The sequence below is a fragment of the Rhamphochromis longiceps genome, linkage group LG6 (assembly GCF_057381845.1).
Source record: "Rhamphochromis longiceps isolate RC_006_pf linkage group LG6, R_longiceps_female_GT1.1, whole genome shotgun sequence".
Classification (NCBI taxonomy): Eukaryota; Metazoa; Chordata; class Actinopteri; order Cichliformes; family Cichlidae; genus Rhamphochromis; species Rhamphochromis longiceps.
Window position 1 is genome coordinate 26,765,117 of NC_140562.1, and position 19,489 is coordinate 26,784,605.

Sequence of the window (19,489 nt, forward strand, 5' to 3'; positions counted from 1 at the left end):
CTTGAGAGGTTATAGGAAATAATAATAAAGAAAGGAGGAGGAGAAATGCATTTACACATTTAGACAACCTTATAAGGTATTCACAGAATGTCAAAAAAGAGTCAGAGAGCTGACTTTCTCCAGTGGAGGTCAGCTGACTCTTTCTTGCTTTAAGGAAGATCTGAAACTGTACGTGTTTGAGATGTCTCTGCGAATGCTGTACAGGACTGGGCAGTGAGTATTCCCAGTAAAGTCTTAGTAGATCAACAAATTGATCCCTTATTACAAAAACAGTAGGGTCAGGGGTGCCCTGTAGGCTCCAGGAGGGTCAACTGACTGCCTATGAATGACTATGAGCAGGCTCGTCTCTTCTACTTAAATTCTGATTATGAATTTTCTGATAAATACATAAAATCTGTTCACATGTTTTACAAAACGTATGGTTGGGAAGTTTACTGGAGGAATTAAGGGTGATAAAGGGGGCTATGATGTTGTTCAAGTTATGTAGCCCACCGGAGCAAATTTGTAAATTGTGATTTTGGATGTTTTAATTAAATAAATCTAGTTCCATTTGACTCGTTGCTGTGTATGCTTTCAAGAGCAATAAGTTCACAGTACCCGTTAGTATGAAAAAAGCCTTTGAAAGCCAGAAATGTCCTTAATGGGAAATAAAACAGAGCACACTGAACAGTTGTGAGGTACAAATTCTTATTTTGGAAAATAAAATAGATAATAGACATCAAGAACTCATGAAGAGCTTATCACAAGGATAAAACACGTTTCTTATTTCAGGTGAATGGTCCTCTTCATTCAGCCACTGCTATATCTCAACGTAACATTACTGTATTATTAGCCATCTGAAATATAATGAAAGCACGAAGAAACCTTTTGCATACAGAACATAAAAAAAACATGGTACCTCAGCACTGAATGATTTGCAAATCCACTGTTAAGTTAATAAAAAGGGGTGAGATTTAACATTTCTTATTCATAGAGTTAGAGCAGACAGGGACCTTTAGTCTCTGTTCTACAGTAAATTTCCCAAAAGCTCTGACATTTTGATGAAGTGTGACTCAGTAGCGTCTACAGTACATCATTCAAATCTCTGTGAAGTCTTCCGAACTCCGTCCTTCCAGTTTGTTATAAATTTAGGACATCCAAACCCAGGATAGTAACACATCTGATGCTATACGAAGCAAACAGTCTACAGAAGCTTTGCAGTACTTCCTCCGATGAATCCACTAAACGTGTAGAGCGGAAATATGAAAAATGACAATACATAAGCGCTAATTGGGTGAATGACTTCTTTGATTGAACAGGTTTAAAAGTAAATAACAAATCGATTAAACACAGCTGATGGTAAAGTTCATGCTGCTTGTCTCTGAGCTGTGGCTGAGCCCAGCTCACAGGGTCATATTACTCTGCCTGCGTTTTCCTGTCTTTCATAAAGAGCGATTGCTTTTCAAATTGTGCTCTGCAGCAGACGTCTGCATAATGAGACTTCTTCTATCTGAAAAAAAAATAAAGCAGTAAGGAAGCGAGTCGCCGTCCACGTTAGCCATTTGGAAATAGCTTTGTTTGATTTCACAGAATGAGACTCTCCACTCTTCACATTTTTGTATTTATCTCTCCTGTATTGACCTATTTATATTTATGCTGGAGAAAGCTGCGAAAGTGCGTGTGTGTGTGTGTGTGTGTGTGTGTGTGTCTTTCTTTATTTTATGCTGATGGAGAGAAGTTGAGGACAGGGGGACAGGTTCAGGGGACAGCACGGTGTTTTAGGGGGTATCCCTGCTGGGGTAATGTGTTTAAAATCTATTACCCCCACAGCTAGGATTAGTGTGTGTGGGAGAGTGTGTGTCTGTGTGTGTGTTTCCCCTAAAGACGCAATCACTATGGTAATACAAAAGCCAGTGGATTAAATGGTTGAAATTTTTTTTCTATTTCATTTAAACTTTGCCTTTGGAGGGAAACACACACACACACACACACACACACACACACACACACACACACACACACACACACACACACACACACACACACACACACACACACACACACACACACACACACACACACACATATGTTTAAGAAACCTGGGGAACCAGTCCTGATCTTTCTTACTGTTTTCTGCTCACATGCAGCATTTCTGTTGGTGGATGCAGTTTAATCATTTACCCCAAATTCCAGGATTCTGACCTGGCCCGGCTCACGGGGTCTCACAGCGTGGTGTTTACAAATGTATAAATGGTGTAGTCTGTTTAAGTGCATCTTCTGTGATATGCTGCTGACCTGCTCAAAATGTATTTCCAGTCAGTAGAAGCTTGGATATTTTCTACTATAGGAGAGCTGAAAGAAACTAGATGGACACAGATCATGTGCATATATATAAATTACTCTCCTTTGCAGTTTTGCCCTTGTCAGTTGTGGCTGCTGTTTAAATCTGTTTATGCAACTTTCTAATAGACGGCTGTGGTTTTCTGTGACTTATGGATACAGAAGAAGTTTATTCAATTATGCAAAGGTTCAGCTAGTCTTTTCTTCTATTCTACTTTTGCTGTCTTTCATTCATTTCCTTGTACTTTCATCCCTTCATCCCTCAGAGGGAATATTAGCGGTGTCTTTCGCTAAGGGGCCAAGGCAAGGCCTTGGTCAATAATTAATTAAAATCCCTTCATTTACTCAAAATCTTTGCTTAGCCTGTCCCTGGTGAAATTGGGCAAAGTTTGCACTTTGGAATAGTATTATTATGCTGAGCAGGATAAATCACAGGCGGGAGAGAAAACAGATGTATTTGAGATAGTAAATTAACTAAGCTAAGCCAGCTAAGCCAAGGGCCAACAGCTGTGGGACTGCAGCCTAGAAAGTGTTGCTGAAGTAACTATTTCTCAGGCAAACAAATGTAAATGTACAGAAACAAGCTGTTAATGGCACAGATCCAGCATCAATTTACTGAATGAGAAGTGATGTTATTAAAATAAAGCTCATCGAGTGTTTAAGTAGAATGGAAAAGCACTATATATGAACCAATCAATTGACCTTTTCCCAAAATAGAGGAAGCAGCCTCTAACTGCTGTGCTGCAGACTAGACTACCTTAGTGCTGATATGAGGTGTAAAGATTGTCTGAAATGCCCTTAAACAAGCTGGTTTTTGCTGCTACTTTATACAGTGAAGCTGTTAAGTTTTTGTGTTCTTCTGTCTGATATTGTTTTGACCTTTAACTTGAACCAAGTCTTGGTCAGTCTTTGATATGCGAATATAAGGATAATGGATCAATTTGTATGTTTGATTGTGTTGAAAAAGTTACATCAAGATCTTTGACTCTTGCCTATCCAACTGTCTGCCATGTATCAAGAATGTAATCAGAGGAAATGAGAGGATTTTGTAATTAATTTCCACTGAGTCCTTTTTTTTTTGGTTGCATATCGAGTTAGATTTCAAGGTTATCTTTGATTTCAGTGCAATTTTTCATGCATTTCTTTCTGTTGTTCCTCATTGGCTTCTTGCCCATCTCAAATTCTCATTCTCTTCTAGGACATGGTGGCGTGAACCAGCTTGGAGGTGTGTTCGTAAATGGCAGACCCCTCCCAGATGTAGTTCGCCAGCGAATAGTAGAACTTGCCCATCAGGGGGTTCGGCCGTGCGACATCTCACGCCAGCTACGAGTCAGTCATGGATGTGTCAGCAAGATACTGGGCAGGTAAGAAGCCGACCAGCACCTACACTCGTGTGTGTGATCAAAACACATCAACCTCCTCATTCAGTACTTTAAAGGATCCCTTTTCACAATAAGTTAACCTTTAAACGATGCAGTGGAAGACCAAGTATCTTCACCTTTACTTGTTGGATTTATTTGTGTTTTTCTGGTTAGTTTTTTTTCCATCAGGTGAAAAGAACACACACAGGCTGGTTCAGCATGTGTCAGACTGAAGCTCCTGTAAGGTCATACTGACTCCTTTGGTGTCAGTTCTGCTGTGTTCTTCAGTTTCCTCCACATGCACAAGCTGCGTTTTCCAAAGTGCCTCCATTTTCGCTCTGCTTCTTACTTCTCTCACACGGTTCTCTGCTCTTTTCTTGCTTTTCACCTTCCTCTCCCCTCTCCTTATATCCTGTATTTTTTTTGTCCCCCCCCCCCCCCCCCTATATTTCTGTGTCTCTCCTCACTCCCCCTTTTCTCTCTCTTTCTGTCTCTCCCTCTGCCTTTTTCAAAGCTAAATTCAAGAGTAAATCCCTGTTCGTTCCATCCCTCAGAGAAGAAAGGGGGACAAAAGGGAAAAGATTCATCACTTTTTGGAATTAGCATCAAAATGAAAGTGGCACCATATTTCTGCACCAAAAAAAGACAGAGGGAGATGGAGAATGGGAGAAAGACATGAACAAGGGACACAATCAAAAGGGAAAAGGCGTGTTAAAGAAGACGAGTGCAGGAAAAAGAAAAACGAATGAGAGACAGAGAGACCATTTGTGAGGACGGAGGGGAAGGATTAGCTACAGCGACCCTCAGCTATATCAAAAAATGTGCTGCTCATTGTTCTCCCATGCCTCTCTTTCTCCGTCTCTCTCTTTCCGTCTTTCTCTCTCTATCTCTCTCTCTCTCTCTCTCTCTCTCTCTCCCCTTTCCTGGCCGTTCAACTCACTGAAGCGTTACCATGAGGGGGGAGGAGGGGAGGGGATCGAGGGATGGAAGGAGGGAGGGAGGGTTGTTTTATCCTCTCCTCTCTCTCTGGTGCCAGCAGAACAAAAACACCAACTCTACCACCCTGTGTGTGTTTGTGTGTGTGTGTGTGTATTGGCTCATCGTTGTGCAGATATCAATAACTACGCTCATTTATTCACCAATGATTCAGCTGTGAATAATTTAAATAGTTTTCCATTTGAAAATAGATTGTTTTTCCTTTAGCTGTGTTTATACTCCAGCTGTGAATAGTCAAAAATGTGGAACACACACACTCACCTCCTCCTCCCCCCCCCCCCCCCCCCCCCCCCCCCCCACACACACACACACACACAGAAAGAAAGACAAGGAAGTGCACATTTACAGGAACTCGCATCTTCACGGAAAGGATTACTCTACCGTACAGTGGAGAGAGAGAGGGCGAGAGGAGAGCAGCAGCAGGTTTAAGACTGACTGACAGCTTGCATCCACACACAGCATCCCCCCTTTTTTCTGCAAGCTGTGTAGCGCATTTGCTGTCCTCCCACCCCCTGTCCCCCCCATGCCCCTTCTGCATGCAAATACATTCATGACATAGCCATGGTGGACATGAAACGGTTGTGTGAGTGCGTCCCGTGTGCACATGTGTGTGTGTCGGTGCCATCCTCTTCCTGCATCTGCGTAATAACGTGAAATTGCTTAAGAGAACAGAAGCCGATCGCGGGACGAGTCAGGCCCTAAAAATGTTGCGTGACAGGTGTTTGAGCTTATTGCATTTAGCCTTTCAGCTGACTCTGACATCTGCAGCGAAATCGGCAACATTATGTAACTGGCAGTGAGGGTTTTAGCACGCCTTGATTCAACAAGGTGTATCCCAACGAGAGCAGAGTCTCTGTTTGCGAGAAGGAGCTGAGCAAATCAGTCAAAGATACAAAATAAAACAGAAATAAAGAAAACTAAAAGAAAGGATCAAATATACAGAAAGATTCCCTCGAATTTGCAGTATATTTGACCAGCATTATCTGACCGGTGTGAATAAATACAAAGTCTTTGATACAAACTCTATCCACACACAGATTATAAATACACAGTGCAATCATTAAATCTTCAAGGTGCTTTCAAGAGGAAATATTTCCACGGCAATATTTCGATTTAATACAGAACCTTTTTGGTTAAAGAGGATTTTAAGCCTATATAGCAGACACATTTGGACCTCATCTGGGGTACTTTCCACAGCTGTTGGGCAGGTACATCCCTAGAAAGTATTATGTGGCCAAAAATATCCCAAAAGTTATGACACAACTGGCATCAGGCTCATTTTAAGGAGAACTGTGACTGAATTCACATGTGGGCAGATATGAGCCACCTTTGGGCCAAACATTCATTGCATTCTGAGCAATGCAATATTCATAAGTCCATGCAGCGCATGGGCACTGAAGCTGTTTTTGCGATCTTCCCTGCTTTATGCGATGTGATTCCTCGCCACATCAAAAGATCAGCCCAAACCAACACGGAGTTTCAATTGTCAGAATTACCCAAATAAAAAGTTCTGTTTGAAATTCAAATTCAATTTAAAAAAAAAGATGCAGCTGATGGAGGATTAGCAAATAATCACACCCATTTCATACCTCAAATTAAGCAAATTAGGACAAGAACCACAAGTGATCAAAAAATTTGGACACTAAGAAGATTTACAGGCTACAAAAACTATTTTAATTGACATGGCAACATGACAGACTCGGGGGGGGGGGGGGGGGGGGGGGTTAGCTGTCTATAGTGAGTGGAAAAAAGACCTTAGACAGGAGGAGCACGTCCAATGTTTGGTGTGTAATCCAGAAATAAGTCCTGACCACAGGAGGGAAGGTCATTCCTCTGTTGGAGAGCTTGAAGGGAAAATAGCTGAGTCCAAGTGGAGCAATGTTCAAACCACCACCAAGAGAGGTGAAGTAGAGGGGCAGTAAAGCAGAAAGCTGCTTTATGTTATATCTGGGTTCTTTGGAGTCTAGATTCCCCTTCTACTCGATTTAGCAGTGAAACAGAACTCCCAATAATTATTTCAGCATATTTGATTCTGTCACAGAAATTACCTGGCCACTTTTCAGCTTCAATAGGTGAAAGAAGAGGAGTTAAAGGATAAGGACACCGATACGAGAAATTTATTTTAAAAAAATCCTTCACATTTGTATCTTATTCCTCTCTGCCACTGACCTACATTGTTGTCCATTCGCTGTTAAAAACACAGAAAAAAAGCCACACTGTTGGGCTCTGTGTTAGTTTATTCACTGTCCTCGTGCTGTGAAGAGCCTCGAGATCTGACTCCACACCTGTTGATGTATATTTGAGAAAATGAGGAAAGTAAAGAAGAGCACCAACCTCATGCTTTTAAAAAAAAGCATGTTCAGATTCTTATTTGGATGGAAACTTGAACTGAAATATTTTCAGATGCGGCGGCACAATCTTGATTAAGTACTTTAACCCAACTAAACTCGGCCTTGTTTCTCTTTTATGTTTTTTTAATTAAAGTTTTTTTTCAGGTTTGGATTTGGCACATTTTAATAAGGAGCTGTATGCATAAAAAAACGAACTAAAAACAGAATTTGCAGATTTCATATTCCATATGATTCTATTAACTTGTCCTCTCGTTCCTCCCCGTATGATCAATGCAAGTGTCTTTTAATTGGCAGGTACTATGAAACGGGCAGTATCCGCCCTGGGGTAATTGGGGGATCCAAACCAAAGGTTGCTACACCAAAAGTGGTCGACAAAATCGCCGATTACAAACGCCAAAACCCCACCATGTTTGCCTGGGAGATCCGGGACAGGCTCCTAGCAGAGAGAGTTTGTGACAACGACAGTGTTCCCAGCGTCAGCTCCATTAACAGGTACGACGGTCTGCATGCTTTGTGTATGTTTGTTTGAGTTTGGGCGTATAGCAACAGGTACAGCCTATTGGTAGAGCTCAGAGCAATATAATACTCTGTGTTTTATGTGTGTGTGAGTCTGGGAGTGGAAAAGAGAATAGTAAAGAGGCCCCAGTCTCCATATGTATGAAGTGGCTGCAGCTCAGTGGTTCAACACGATGGTACAATGACAACCCTTTCCCCTGAGCATAGAAGCAGAGAGAGAGAGGGAGGGATGGTGAAATAAGAGAGAGAAGGAGTGAGCAAAAGAGGCAGACAAAAGGGAAGGAAGGTGTGTGGGGGTAAGGAAAGAAACAGACACAAAAGGAAAGGAAAGAAAGGAAAAGGGAGAAAAGGAAATGAGAGGAGAGGAAAAAAGGGGAGGAAAGGAAGAAAAAGGAAAGGAAAGAGGAAGAAAAGGCTTGCATGAGCAGCCAAGCAGGAAGTGTGAGGCCCCTCTGCCATGTCAGCCTGCCTCAGCCACTTCACACACACACACACACACACACACACACACACACACACACACACACACACACACACACACACACACACACACACACACACACACACACGCACGGACACATATACACAGTTTTGCTCCCACGATGGTCATGTTCTCTCTGTCACTCAGGATCTCTCTCACGCACACTCACACAAACCACTTCACACACACTAATATCCCCTCTCTCCTCCTGCAGGATCATCCGGACTAAGGTTCAGCAGCAGCCTGGTCAAACGGGCTCAGTGTCGGCTCACAACCTAGGTAGGTTGCTGTTCGAAAATCCTGTTTCCAGCCATCAAAGCCAATTTTTTTTTTTTAACAAAAGAAGTGTTTTTGTGTAAATCTCTCCGGAGAGGATCTTCTGTGCTGAACAAGAAAACAGAGTTTCTGGACCTGTGTGAAGACAGGATGCTATGTGCCACAAAGTTCCAAATCTACATTGCATCCTTACAGTCAGCTTTAGATTGTCATTTTCCACGTAAGAAGTATGTTTAGGGTTTGTTTCTTTTTTACCAGAGTTTTGTGTGATGGTCAGGTTCATTTAGCCTTTTTGGGCCAACCGAGAGCTGACTGAAGAACGAGTAAGGTAGGGTACGATCAAACAAAGGTGACCGGCTGGATATAAAATAACAGTTACATATTAAGCTTTCATATTCTTGGCCCATCCGCTATGACGACTGTAACCGAAAGCACACTGGTAACATTATTACAGTAGTGTACAATGTAACTATTAAGACGTACAATAGTCCCAATAACAACAATCAAAGGGATCCACGGCGTGAAACCATGTCATCCTAAATATAACTGTTTCATAAATAAGTCAACAAAAATGCTCAAGTCATTGTAATATCAAAGCATTAGAGATCTTTATCAGTTCCTTCTCAAATGGGTACTAGATTAGCAACACTGGCAAGCATTTAACTCTTTGATTATTGGAGGTTATGACTGGAAATTGATTATTTACAATGATATTCAAGTTCAAAGCGAGGATGCACCTGGTGAGGCATATTCTCACGGGCTAGAAAAGATCATATTTACGGTTTCTCAGTTACATCACCAAATTATTACTTATAGGTTAATGGACTTCTTGTGACCTATGCACCAAACTTTACACTATGCATATTCATAAACACATTTTTTTTCATCCATATTGCTACAAGCAGTGATTAGTGGGGAAGGATACACAGCTTTCTGCCCCCTTTGTCAGATTAATTCAGCTGTGTTTTGTTTGAGCAACATAGTAGTTTGAAAATAAGTTTGAGTATATTAGCAACAGGTAAACTTTTGCTTTAGTTTCGATTAGCACGAGTTAAAATTATGTTAAGTGCAGCTGGATGAGATCCAAAACCAGACAAATATTAAAGGACTTATCGGAAGGTTCTCATTATATATTTTTAATAAAGGACCCGTAACCTTTGTCAGTATACAGTTAATTATCCTGTTAGACACTGAAAGACTATATCTGTGGCATCTATGGCTTGAACATTATTTCCTTTTATTCGATGAATATCGCAGCGTACACACAGATACGATAGCCTTTCTCTCTCTTCCTCACTTTGCCCTGCAGTGGATTGTGTTTCAGAGTCTCTCATATCTTCATAATCGCACATTGTCTATTAATCTAAATTAATTTCACACACACTGCTCCCTGACTCCTGCCTTTTACTCACATTTAAGCGACACACACACACACACACACGCTTACAGATTACACAGATAAATGGGTCCCACTCCCAGGCGGAAAATTGAACATTTGGATTTGCAGAATAAAAGCGTTACGTTCTGATAAAAAAAAGAGTGAAAAGAAAGAGAAAGGAAAATCAGATAATTGAAGTGCTAAATCAAGTGATGGGAATAGGAGGGATATGCATTCATTATACTCTCCTTGTCGTTAGCGAAAGAGTAACGGCTTGAAGGGACTTTGATCCTCTGGTTTACCTGCCTTTTTTACCCCCTCCTTCTTCTTTATTGCCATTTCAGTCTTGTCTTTCTCTGTTTGGGGGGTCTGCTGGGAGAGGGGATTAGTATGTCTGTCTCCACACCTTTCTGTCCCTCCTGGGATACCATACTGTCACTCAGCCCCACGTCCGCTTACAGGGGTACAGATAAGGGACCAAGAAGTGAGCGACTGTATGTTTAAGCCTGTGCCTGCGTGTCAGGAGGTTGCAGGATGCGTGTGTGTGTCCGTGTTACTGAAGCGGTGACAAGTATGTCGCTGTGTCACCCGGCAAAGAACGTGTCTCCTCCAGGGGGAAGATTAAAGGAAGAGACAACAAAGAGCAAAACACTAACAGAGGCTGGTCTTTTGTGTCTTTTCCTTTAGTTTCAATTTAGCCGATACAACCGAGTGAAATTTAGAGAGAAAAAATGGACTTTTATTGATTTTTTAAAAAAGAATAATAATTAAGATTTATATTGTGTGGCAATCATGCCACAAATATATGAATAAGGACACTTGATTGTTGTTTTTCAAGCCTGAAAGGCATCCGCACACACAGACACACAGAAGAATTTCTCAGAAAGAGCTTTGTGCACAAAAACTATAGCTTACTGTTTATTTTCAATTAAATATTTGTGCTTTCAAATGAGATCCAAAGACACATGCAAATATATTGGATTCAGTTCATTTTGGTGAGTGTTTATAGAGTTTTGTGACACAGTACATTAAAATATACAGTCTGTGATATTTCAGCAACAGCCAGAAATTCATAAAACACTTTGCTGTCTTCTTTTTCTTATCATTTTATCTGAGATGTGATCATAAAGTAAAACATGAACATTTTAAAAAATACACTCTTTTCTTTATAAGTAATTGTTTTATTGAAAGCAAATGTTTCAGTGAGTTAAAGAGTCACTTATGCCTTTTTAATAAAATCACACAGCTTACAAGAGTAAGTGTCCACATAACACAATAAATGTGTTGTGCTTTCCCCCATTTTATTTTACAATACGACTCTGAGATTAAGTAATTCCTCATTTCAGTCATCTGTTTTTTGGGTGTTCTTTTGCTTTCTCAGTATATCCTTTAAAGTGTTGGCATTGTCATGTGATCTGTCTGCAGCAACGTCCGTGCCAGCCACACAGGTCTCAGCAGTGACCAGCGACTCGGCCGGCTCCTCGTACTCCATCAGCGGCATTCTGGGTATCAGCTCAGCTGCTGATGTAGGCAAGAGGAAGAGGGATGAAGGTGAGCAAACAGTTATGCTTTGTATATGTCCCACTTTGCTAATTTTTCCTGGTGGATGCACAAGGCACACGAGAATCTAACACACAAGCAACAGCAACGGGACATGTGAATAAAATATCTTCATTGAGGAACGCAGATTTATTTACTAACAGTGTTTCATGGGATAGCAACCCGAGAGGCCAGCTCATGCACGCACTATCGATCATATACTTCTGTCATACTTGGTCAATGTTGCGTGCTAATGTATATGCGAGCTTGTGTATGTGCTCATAGGTACTGGATGTATATATTTGTGTACGCTGATCTGCCTCCACGTGTTTGCTTGATTGTGTGTGTGTGGGGGTGTGTGTGTGGGGGGGTGTCAGTGGCATTAAAAAGCCATCACACAGACGGTCTCCTACGGTAAATGAGACAGGACCAGATGTCGGAGCGAGAGGGGGTGACAGAATGCCACTGGGGGCTATTTCGCTCTCTCTCTCCCTGACACACACACACACGCACACACACACAGATACAGTGTGGGATCCTTTTTCCCACTGCTGATGAATTTTCAGAACACTCCAGCAGGTTCCAGGTGAATCCCAGGTGCACCTTGATATGCTCGGATTCAGCCCACTTAACCATCAGTAGAGTACAAAGACTTTAGACCCAACGCAGACATAGAGACATGCACACATATATCATTGATACACTGGATCAAAGTTTGACTTACTATGTGAACAGTTTGTCCATTGATAAATGAGGTTTTAGCTCAATCCAAAATAACAACAAATTGCACTCTCATCCTGTTCAGCGATCATCCGCTGGTTGGGGTTTCCTCCGTCTTTCTGTTGCAACTGCATAAAACGTCAAAATATGTTACAAAGTTAAGGTTGAGGTAGAAGACTTGGTGTATCCATAAAAGCAAAATGTGACATAGTGTTCTAAAAGCAGGCTTAAACACCCGGTGAAGCTTGAGACACACTCTAGACTTTAAAAACTGGGGCAGACAAAGAACCTACACGATGAGGAAACTGCCTTTTCTCACATTAACACTTGAAACAAATGTAAAATGGCAATTTTCCCTCACATTTTCCACATTTCGTATTCATTAAGTTATCTCGCATGCACACCTTGACTTACCTTGATGTGCATGTATGATATCTGCGCAACAGAACTGAAGAGAAACAAATCAAATTCAAATGTTTTAGATATATTCGGTTAAATTTTACACTAAGTTTGACGGGACTCTGATTTTAGTTGCTGCTCTTGAATAAGATCAGAGCACTTGCACAGAGCACAGTGATTGTCATGTCCACATTTTGGCTCACTGACAGAGTAAAGACTGAAAGATTAACAGATTCACCTGTGTTAGTGATCATAAGTCTGAACGGCCACAGTGAAACTGGTCTCTGACTGATTTCATCCATGCCTCTTTGACATAAATAATATGAAGTATTAATCCACCCCATTCTGTGCTGTATTGTCTTCAGCAGAAACTCTGCAGTCAGATCTGTTGCTGAAGGAAAGTATCTGTAGCCTAATTAGCGGTATTATTGTTTCACTTTGTTCTTTATGTGCATGACACACTACACCATGTGCTACATGTGTGGTCTGTCTGCCGGTTTTCTATGACTGCTGCTGGACTTTCCATTTCACAGTTCGAATCGAAACATTGTATCACTTCTCGTTTCATTGAAGCATTCAGAAAGCATCATTCGAGCATTATGTCTCTCCGTGTCACGTTTCGCTTGTGTGTTTTATCTGCAGCGTTTCTGTGCCAGAGGTCTGCGCGGTTGGCTCTGTGGTCTAATTAACAGCATTGCTAATCACAGCTTCCATTAGAGCAGCCCCCGCTGGATAATGACACACACACACGGCAAGGGGCGACAGGGGGAACAGCATGCACAGACATGGACAGACAAACACATACACAGGCAAACAATAAGGCAAGCTTCTGACGACGAGTCACGGCCATATGCCCGTCTTTGCAGACATTCTTACACACGGAGAAGGAAGGCATAAACCCACAGTACACTACAGTGACACACCGGACATCACCAAGGCTCTTTTGTTGACTTTGTCTGTCTCTCTTTGTACAGGTGGATATATCACACATACAGCAATGTGACAGTTTGTGTAGTTCAGAACGCATTTAGAACAATGATACCATTGGTCCATTTTTTGGGGGGGCGGGGGGGGGGGGGGGGAGCCTTGAGTCAGTCTGTTGCAATTTTCCTGAGTTTTTTGTGTAAAAAATCCCCAAACACACTGCAGCTCTTATTTTTATTTATTAATTCATTTATTAGAGCAGGTTAATGTTAGCTGAATCCTCTGATGATCCTAAGGCGGCATGGTCTGCATGCTTAATAAACAGGCATTTTATTACATATGCAGCCCATACTCTTTTAGTGAGCCTCCTACGTGACAGAGAGGATTAACAGTGGCCATTGACTCTTTCCTAAACTGGTATGAGAAGTTATACCTTTTCCTAATGATTAAATCCACTAACCCTGCTGATAAACCAGTACAACTAGTTACAAATTGCTTCGCAATGTGCTTAAGCCATAAGCTTATACTGGAGCATGTGGAGTGACCACATAAACTGAACAAAAGAAACCTTTTGACCACAAAAAACAAGTTGTTACTGAAAATATTCTGTCCCACTACATCATCTGCTACTCTGCCAATATAGCCAGTAAACTGTACCAACATCAGTAAACATACAGAGTGGTTCATCCATTGTTTTGTAGCTGACAGGCTGTTTGCTAGTGTAGGTAAACCTCTTGTCTAATTCCCATAATTCTCACATCAGTCAGTGGTATTCTTTGCATCTGTCTCACTCAATCACCCCCCATGAAGTTGAATTTTAACTTGGTACCAACTCATTTTGTGCCTCCACCAATTATTTAGTCTCTCATTGCTACATGTTGTTGAACTCCACACTCCCTGGTGTCCACAGCATCTCAATTCCTGCAGCAGATTGTGTTTACTCTTTGAATTAAATGTGTTGTGGAAAATATTATGTTTTCAATAATGGAATGTATCTACAGAGACAGAGGTATAAATAAAACAAATGATATTCTAGCTCACAAGAGGCACCCCACTGACTCCTCAATTGAACTGTTGCCATCTGGTCAACAATATTGCCCCCTCGATTTGCTAAAAACACATCTACATTAGAACGTGTTCTCCAGGCCATTGACTTTTAAAACTGGTAAAACATAAATCAGTAGTTCTGGTGCTGAGCTGGTCTGGCCATCCTAATCTGTTGCAAGGTGCGCAGTATGAGTGAAATGATGCTTAGTTTGTTGTGATGAAATTGCTGTTTTTTTTTATATCATATCATTGCATATCATATCTGCTGTATGTGCTTGTGAGGACGTCAACGCGTGCAATGGAAACTGTTAGCCATGAGCATATCAAACAGCTGCTGTGCACGTGAACACAGGAAGGAGGGATCAGTAGCTTGTGTTGTGTATGTATGTGTTCTTGTGTGTTGGTAGGAGGAGTTTGTGGGGGTAAAACCCTGTGGTGACCTGTGCCCCCAGCCAAAGCGAGGGGAAGTTGGGGGTGACTGGGGCCAGAAAGGAGATGAATGGGTGTGAATGGAAGAACTTGACTTCTGGGGCCAAAAGGGGACTATTGTACCTTAACCTATTCACTTTACACATTGAAGCTTCTGCTGCTGCTGCTGCTGCTGTGTGTGTGTGTGTGTGTGCAAGCATCCAACATGCATGTGGAGTTCAGGACAGGTGGGCCGGTCACTAAAGGGAGTGCTGTTTTTTTCTTCCTCAAATCTGTGAGGGGAAATCCACTCTCAGTATTTTTAAGTCATGCACATTTTTCAAAATATAACAACAAATAGTTTCAATGGCATTTACCCAGAATGCCAGATTGACCTCTCACCCCCTTGTGCATCCACTGTGACATGAGGCAGCTTACAAAATAAAAGATGCTGGGAGTGAGCAAGAGATGCAGGGTGGAGGGAGGGGATCGTCGCCCTTCGCGCGTAGCTCCTCCCGGCTTACAAAAACTTTGATCTCTAGAGTTTGGATCAGGCACATACACACTCTCACAGACAAAAAAAAATCATTACACACACACATGCAGGGAAGAGCTGGGGCTGTGAGGTCAGACTTGTGACACTTAGGCTATCAGCATGATTATCTATGTCAAGAGCAAAAAGGAGCACACTGGTGGTGTTCTAACCTCTGCAGACATGCATGTATAAGCAGGCAGGAAAACAGACAAATAAGTGACAACTCATCTAATTCTTTAGGGTATTTGGATTTAATAATTCAACTGCTTCTGGATTCTTGGGAAAAATGGCAGCAGCAGGCTGTTATGGAAGACGACTGTGATGGAGAGAGAGCAAGAGAGGCAGGAGGGAGGGAGAAAGAGAGAGACAGACAGAGAAGGCGGAAGAGAGAGGAAAAAGGCAGAAAGGAGAGAACAATAAGGGCTCATTGTTTGTTTTGTTCTGCTCTGAAAAAGAGGGAAGAGAAGCGCTTCCCTTCTGAGACTGAATCACAGAGATAGAGGCAGCTGTGTGTGTGTGTGTGTTTGTGTGTGTGTGTGCGTGTGTGCGCGCATCCAACAGTGAATAGGATTTAACCCGTCACGGCAATGAGTTTCTTTACCCATCCATGGATACAATGAGACCAGCCGGATATCAAGCTACCCACCCACCCACACTCACAGCCTCAATCACATCCATACCAAGGCCCAGGTTCTGTCATCTCCCCTGTTCTGTCTTTCTCTGGTTCTTTGTGGATGCTCCACCATGACAGACACAGGTCAGTCTTTCAGGGTGCATTTGTGTGTGTGTGTGTGTGTGTCTGCGCACATATGAGAGAGTTTGTGTGTGCAACAGAGAGAAAGCAGAAAGCAATAAGCTGGCTGAAATGGTGCCATCAGAGCTACATGATTGATCAATTGAATTCCATCATGGGGACTGGCCGGTGGGATTAAATGGGTTGCCTTGGGTTACCAGGCTAAAGCATCATACTGGCTTTATCTCCCACCCTGATTGGTCTGTCACCGGAGACCTGGACCATACACACACTACTCCCAGCATCTGTATATGAGTGTGTGTGTGTGTGTGTGTGTGTGTGTGTGTGTGTGTGTGTGTGTGTGTGTGTGTGTGTGTGTGTGTGTGTGAGAGAGAGAGAGAGAGATTATGATCAAACCTCTGTTTGTGAGAGAGGGTTTTGTGTACTGAAGATGTAGAGGGAGGTTTAGTGTGTGACACAGCACTGTAGGATACTGTCTGAAGATTTAAAGGTTTGCTAGAAGTCTTTGAATTGATCCAAAGCCACAGGTTGTGCCAAGACTGATCCTTTTTATCAACTTTTGAAATTTAGCTAACACACATCAAACTGTAAGCAAACATTTTGCAACCAGCTTTGGTACCGTTATACAACTCTGGGACTGTAATCCATCCATCCATCCATCCATCCATCCATCCATCCATCCATCCATCCATCCAGGAAAGGTTTTCAGTCTAACCTGGTGCATTTGCACTCACACCTATAGCCAGTTTAACCTGAAACTTTTTAGACTATTGGAAAAAATCCATCCAGCCACATTGCGATCACACAAACTTCACACAGAAAGGCCACAGCCCACAAACAACTTCAAACCCAGAACCTCCTGCTTAGAGGAGAAGTGCTAACCTCTATATCGTCACAGTGCCATATGCCAATCTACCAAATGTTTTAACATAGTCTTTGTTCTGCCTGTCACTCTTGGATGTGCACAGAGATCACTTAAATAATGAACCAAAACAACGGAAAAAGTGAAAAAACAAACAAACAAACAAACTGTCAGTTTCCTTATTAGGCTACTGTGGATGTAAAATGTACACTTACATAATCCTCTTATCTTGTACAAAGGATCAATTAATTCTGACTCCTCAGGTATACTCACAAAACACCTTATTTTCCTCAATGTAATCTAGCTAAACTTGCTTACTTAAAACCCATTGCATCTTTGCTTTAAACCAGTAATTCTTGCTTATGTCGTAAAACCTTTTTTAGATTATGTTTTTAGGAATGTGACTAGAACAAATAAAGAATGAATAAGATTAAGTAAAACTATGTTAAAGAGGAAACCTGTCATTCTTATAGATTACTACACTGTCTCAGCTCAGTCCTTAGTTGAAACCTCAGTTACTTCTTTATGACAAAGTGAATTATACTCTGATTTATCATCTATTTTATACAGATGGGTAACAACTATTTAACAAAATGAATACAATTAAAACTTGAAAACTAGTAAATAAGACCACAAAGTCATTAGGAAAAATGTTTCCTGCTCATAAATGAAAGAAGAAGTAATTTAAAATTCTCACTGACTTATACAATCAGATTAGCAAAACTCACTTCTGTAGTTTTGAAGTCATTAAATCTGAAATACTACATTTTAACAAACACTCAAACCTTTATAAAAAGAATATAGTCTCCCCTGCAGTAGCACAGGTCTCAGTAACTACATGTAGTGGTATTAAAAGTTATCCACAACTACAGAATTTCAAAACAGGAAGCATCCCTTGAGGTTAAATATGGTTAGACAGACATTTTTTTCTTTCTTTCTTCAGTTTTTTTATTTATTAGAACTAGTCTGGTGCAAATGAATCTGTATTTTCACTCCAAATGGGGAAAAAAAAAAAAAAAAAAAAAAAAAAAAAAAAAAATATATATATATATATATATATATATATATATATATATATATATATATATATATATATATATATATATACATATATATATATATATATATATATTTATATTTGAAGCCCCCTCCCCCCCTCTCCACCTGTCTGTCATATCACTACCCTGGACACACATTCACGCACATACACACACTAAACAAATATATATATATATATATATATATATATATATATATATATATATATATATATATATATATTTGAAGCCCCCTCCCCCCTCTCCACCTGTCTGTCATATCACTACCCTGGACACACATTCACGCACATACACACACTAAACACACAGTGACCCCCAGGACTAAAATAGGCTCTCAGGAGTGGTTTGGAACGCTGAATTGGCTCTATAGTGGGGATTTTCACCCTCATCCCCTTTTTCTCTTTATCTTTTTCTCTCGTTCTCTCTTCTCTAATCATTTGTGGGCCGCGACTCTTCAGAGTTCTTATAATTGTCTCGTTCAGTCCCTCAGCCTTGCAATAACTGCAGGATACGAGAGCTCACAGTCTAATACTGATACCGTGGCAATATATATTTGTGTGGATGTGTGTGTATGTGTGATACGACGAGAGGGGACGGACAAGTGTGTATATATGAGAAGAGTGAGTGTACTTTTTAGAGATCAAGAAGGAGAGACAGCGTATGCTTGGTAATGGATTGCATTTGTATACCATTTTCTCTGAGCCTCCACAATCTATGAAGTCGCTCAGTCTTAAATCAGTTCACTGGAGTTCATTTGAGTCCACTAACTTCTTTCTCCACATCTGTCTTAGTGATTTATATTGTCAACACACGCTTTCACTACTCCCTTCATTCCTCTATCGCTGTCTGTCTGGGTTTTCCCTCCATAACATAAACCAGACTCGCAAAAGCTTCCTTTTATCTTGCTCATTTCCTCTCCCTTTCAGTTATCATTCCTCTCTTAAAAATTCTGCATTTACAGCCTGTCTAACCCCTCTCCTTTCACCTGTCCTCTCTGTGCAGGTTTGCAGGAGTCACCGCTGGCCAATGGACACGGCCACAGTGGGCGGGACTTCCTCAGGAAGCAGATGAGAGGGGAGCTATTCTCGCCACAGCAGATCGAGGTATTGGACCGCCTCTTTGACAGACAGCCATCCTGTCCAATCCAGTCCAGCTCTGACCTCTATGTGAGCCCTGATTCTGGCAAGGTAAGGGCGAGGCATCGTGCAGGCTCTGGGCTGAGGCTGAGGTTGGGAAGAGGTTAGGAGTCAACAAGAATGTAGTTGTGGGCTAATGAAAAATAGGGGCTGTGACAGGAGATAACCGCTCATGAAAAACAAACAGGAGCTGACTAAAGCAGAAGTGGCGGTTCCTGTGTTATCACCTCACGGCCACCAGACACAGCAGTGTACTTCAAGTCACTGTCACAGCACAACAGCCATTCAGCCATCCTATACTGTAAGTCTTTTTTCGCTGAGTTCAGACATTTTTTTTCTTACTGTTTACAAGACCATGAAAAGATCCAAAGCAACAAATATGTTTCCCCCCTAACAAGTGCTTTGTCCTCGTTCAAAGACATACATTTT

General features: G+C 41.4%; 1 protein-coding gene across 4 annotated transcripts in view; it reads left to right on the plus strand.

Annotated features, from left to right (window-relative positions):
• Nucleotides 1–19,489, plus strand: part of pax5 (paired box 5) — a 56,473-nt gene that overhangs the window by 11,501 nt on the left and 25,483 nt on the right. For 2 of the 4 annotated variants that reach the window (XM_085409957.1, XM_085409958.1), the window contains exons 2-6: nucleotides 3,518–3,683; nucleotides 7,322–7,519; nucleotides 8,239–8,303; nucleotides 11,104–11,229; nucleotides 18,927–19,111. In XM_085409957.1, coding sequence (XP_085266083.1) covers nucleotides 3,518–3,683; nucleotides 7,322–7,519; nucleotides 8,239–8,303; nucleotides 11,104–11,229; nucleotides 18,927–19,111 — 740 coding nt within the window. The remainder of the gene's footprint in view (nucleotides 1–3,517; nucleotides 3,684–7,321; nucleotides 7,520–8,238; nucleotides 8,304–11,103; nucleotides 11,230–18,926; nucleotides 19,112–19,489) is intronic. The other 2 variants (XM_085409959.1, XM_085409960.1) reach the window with 1 other exon arrangement.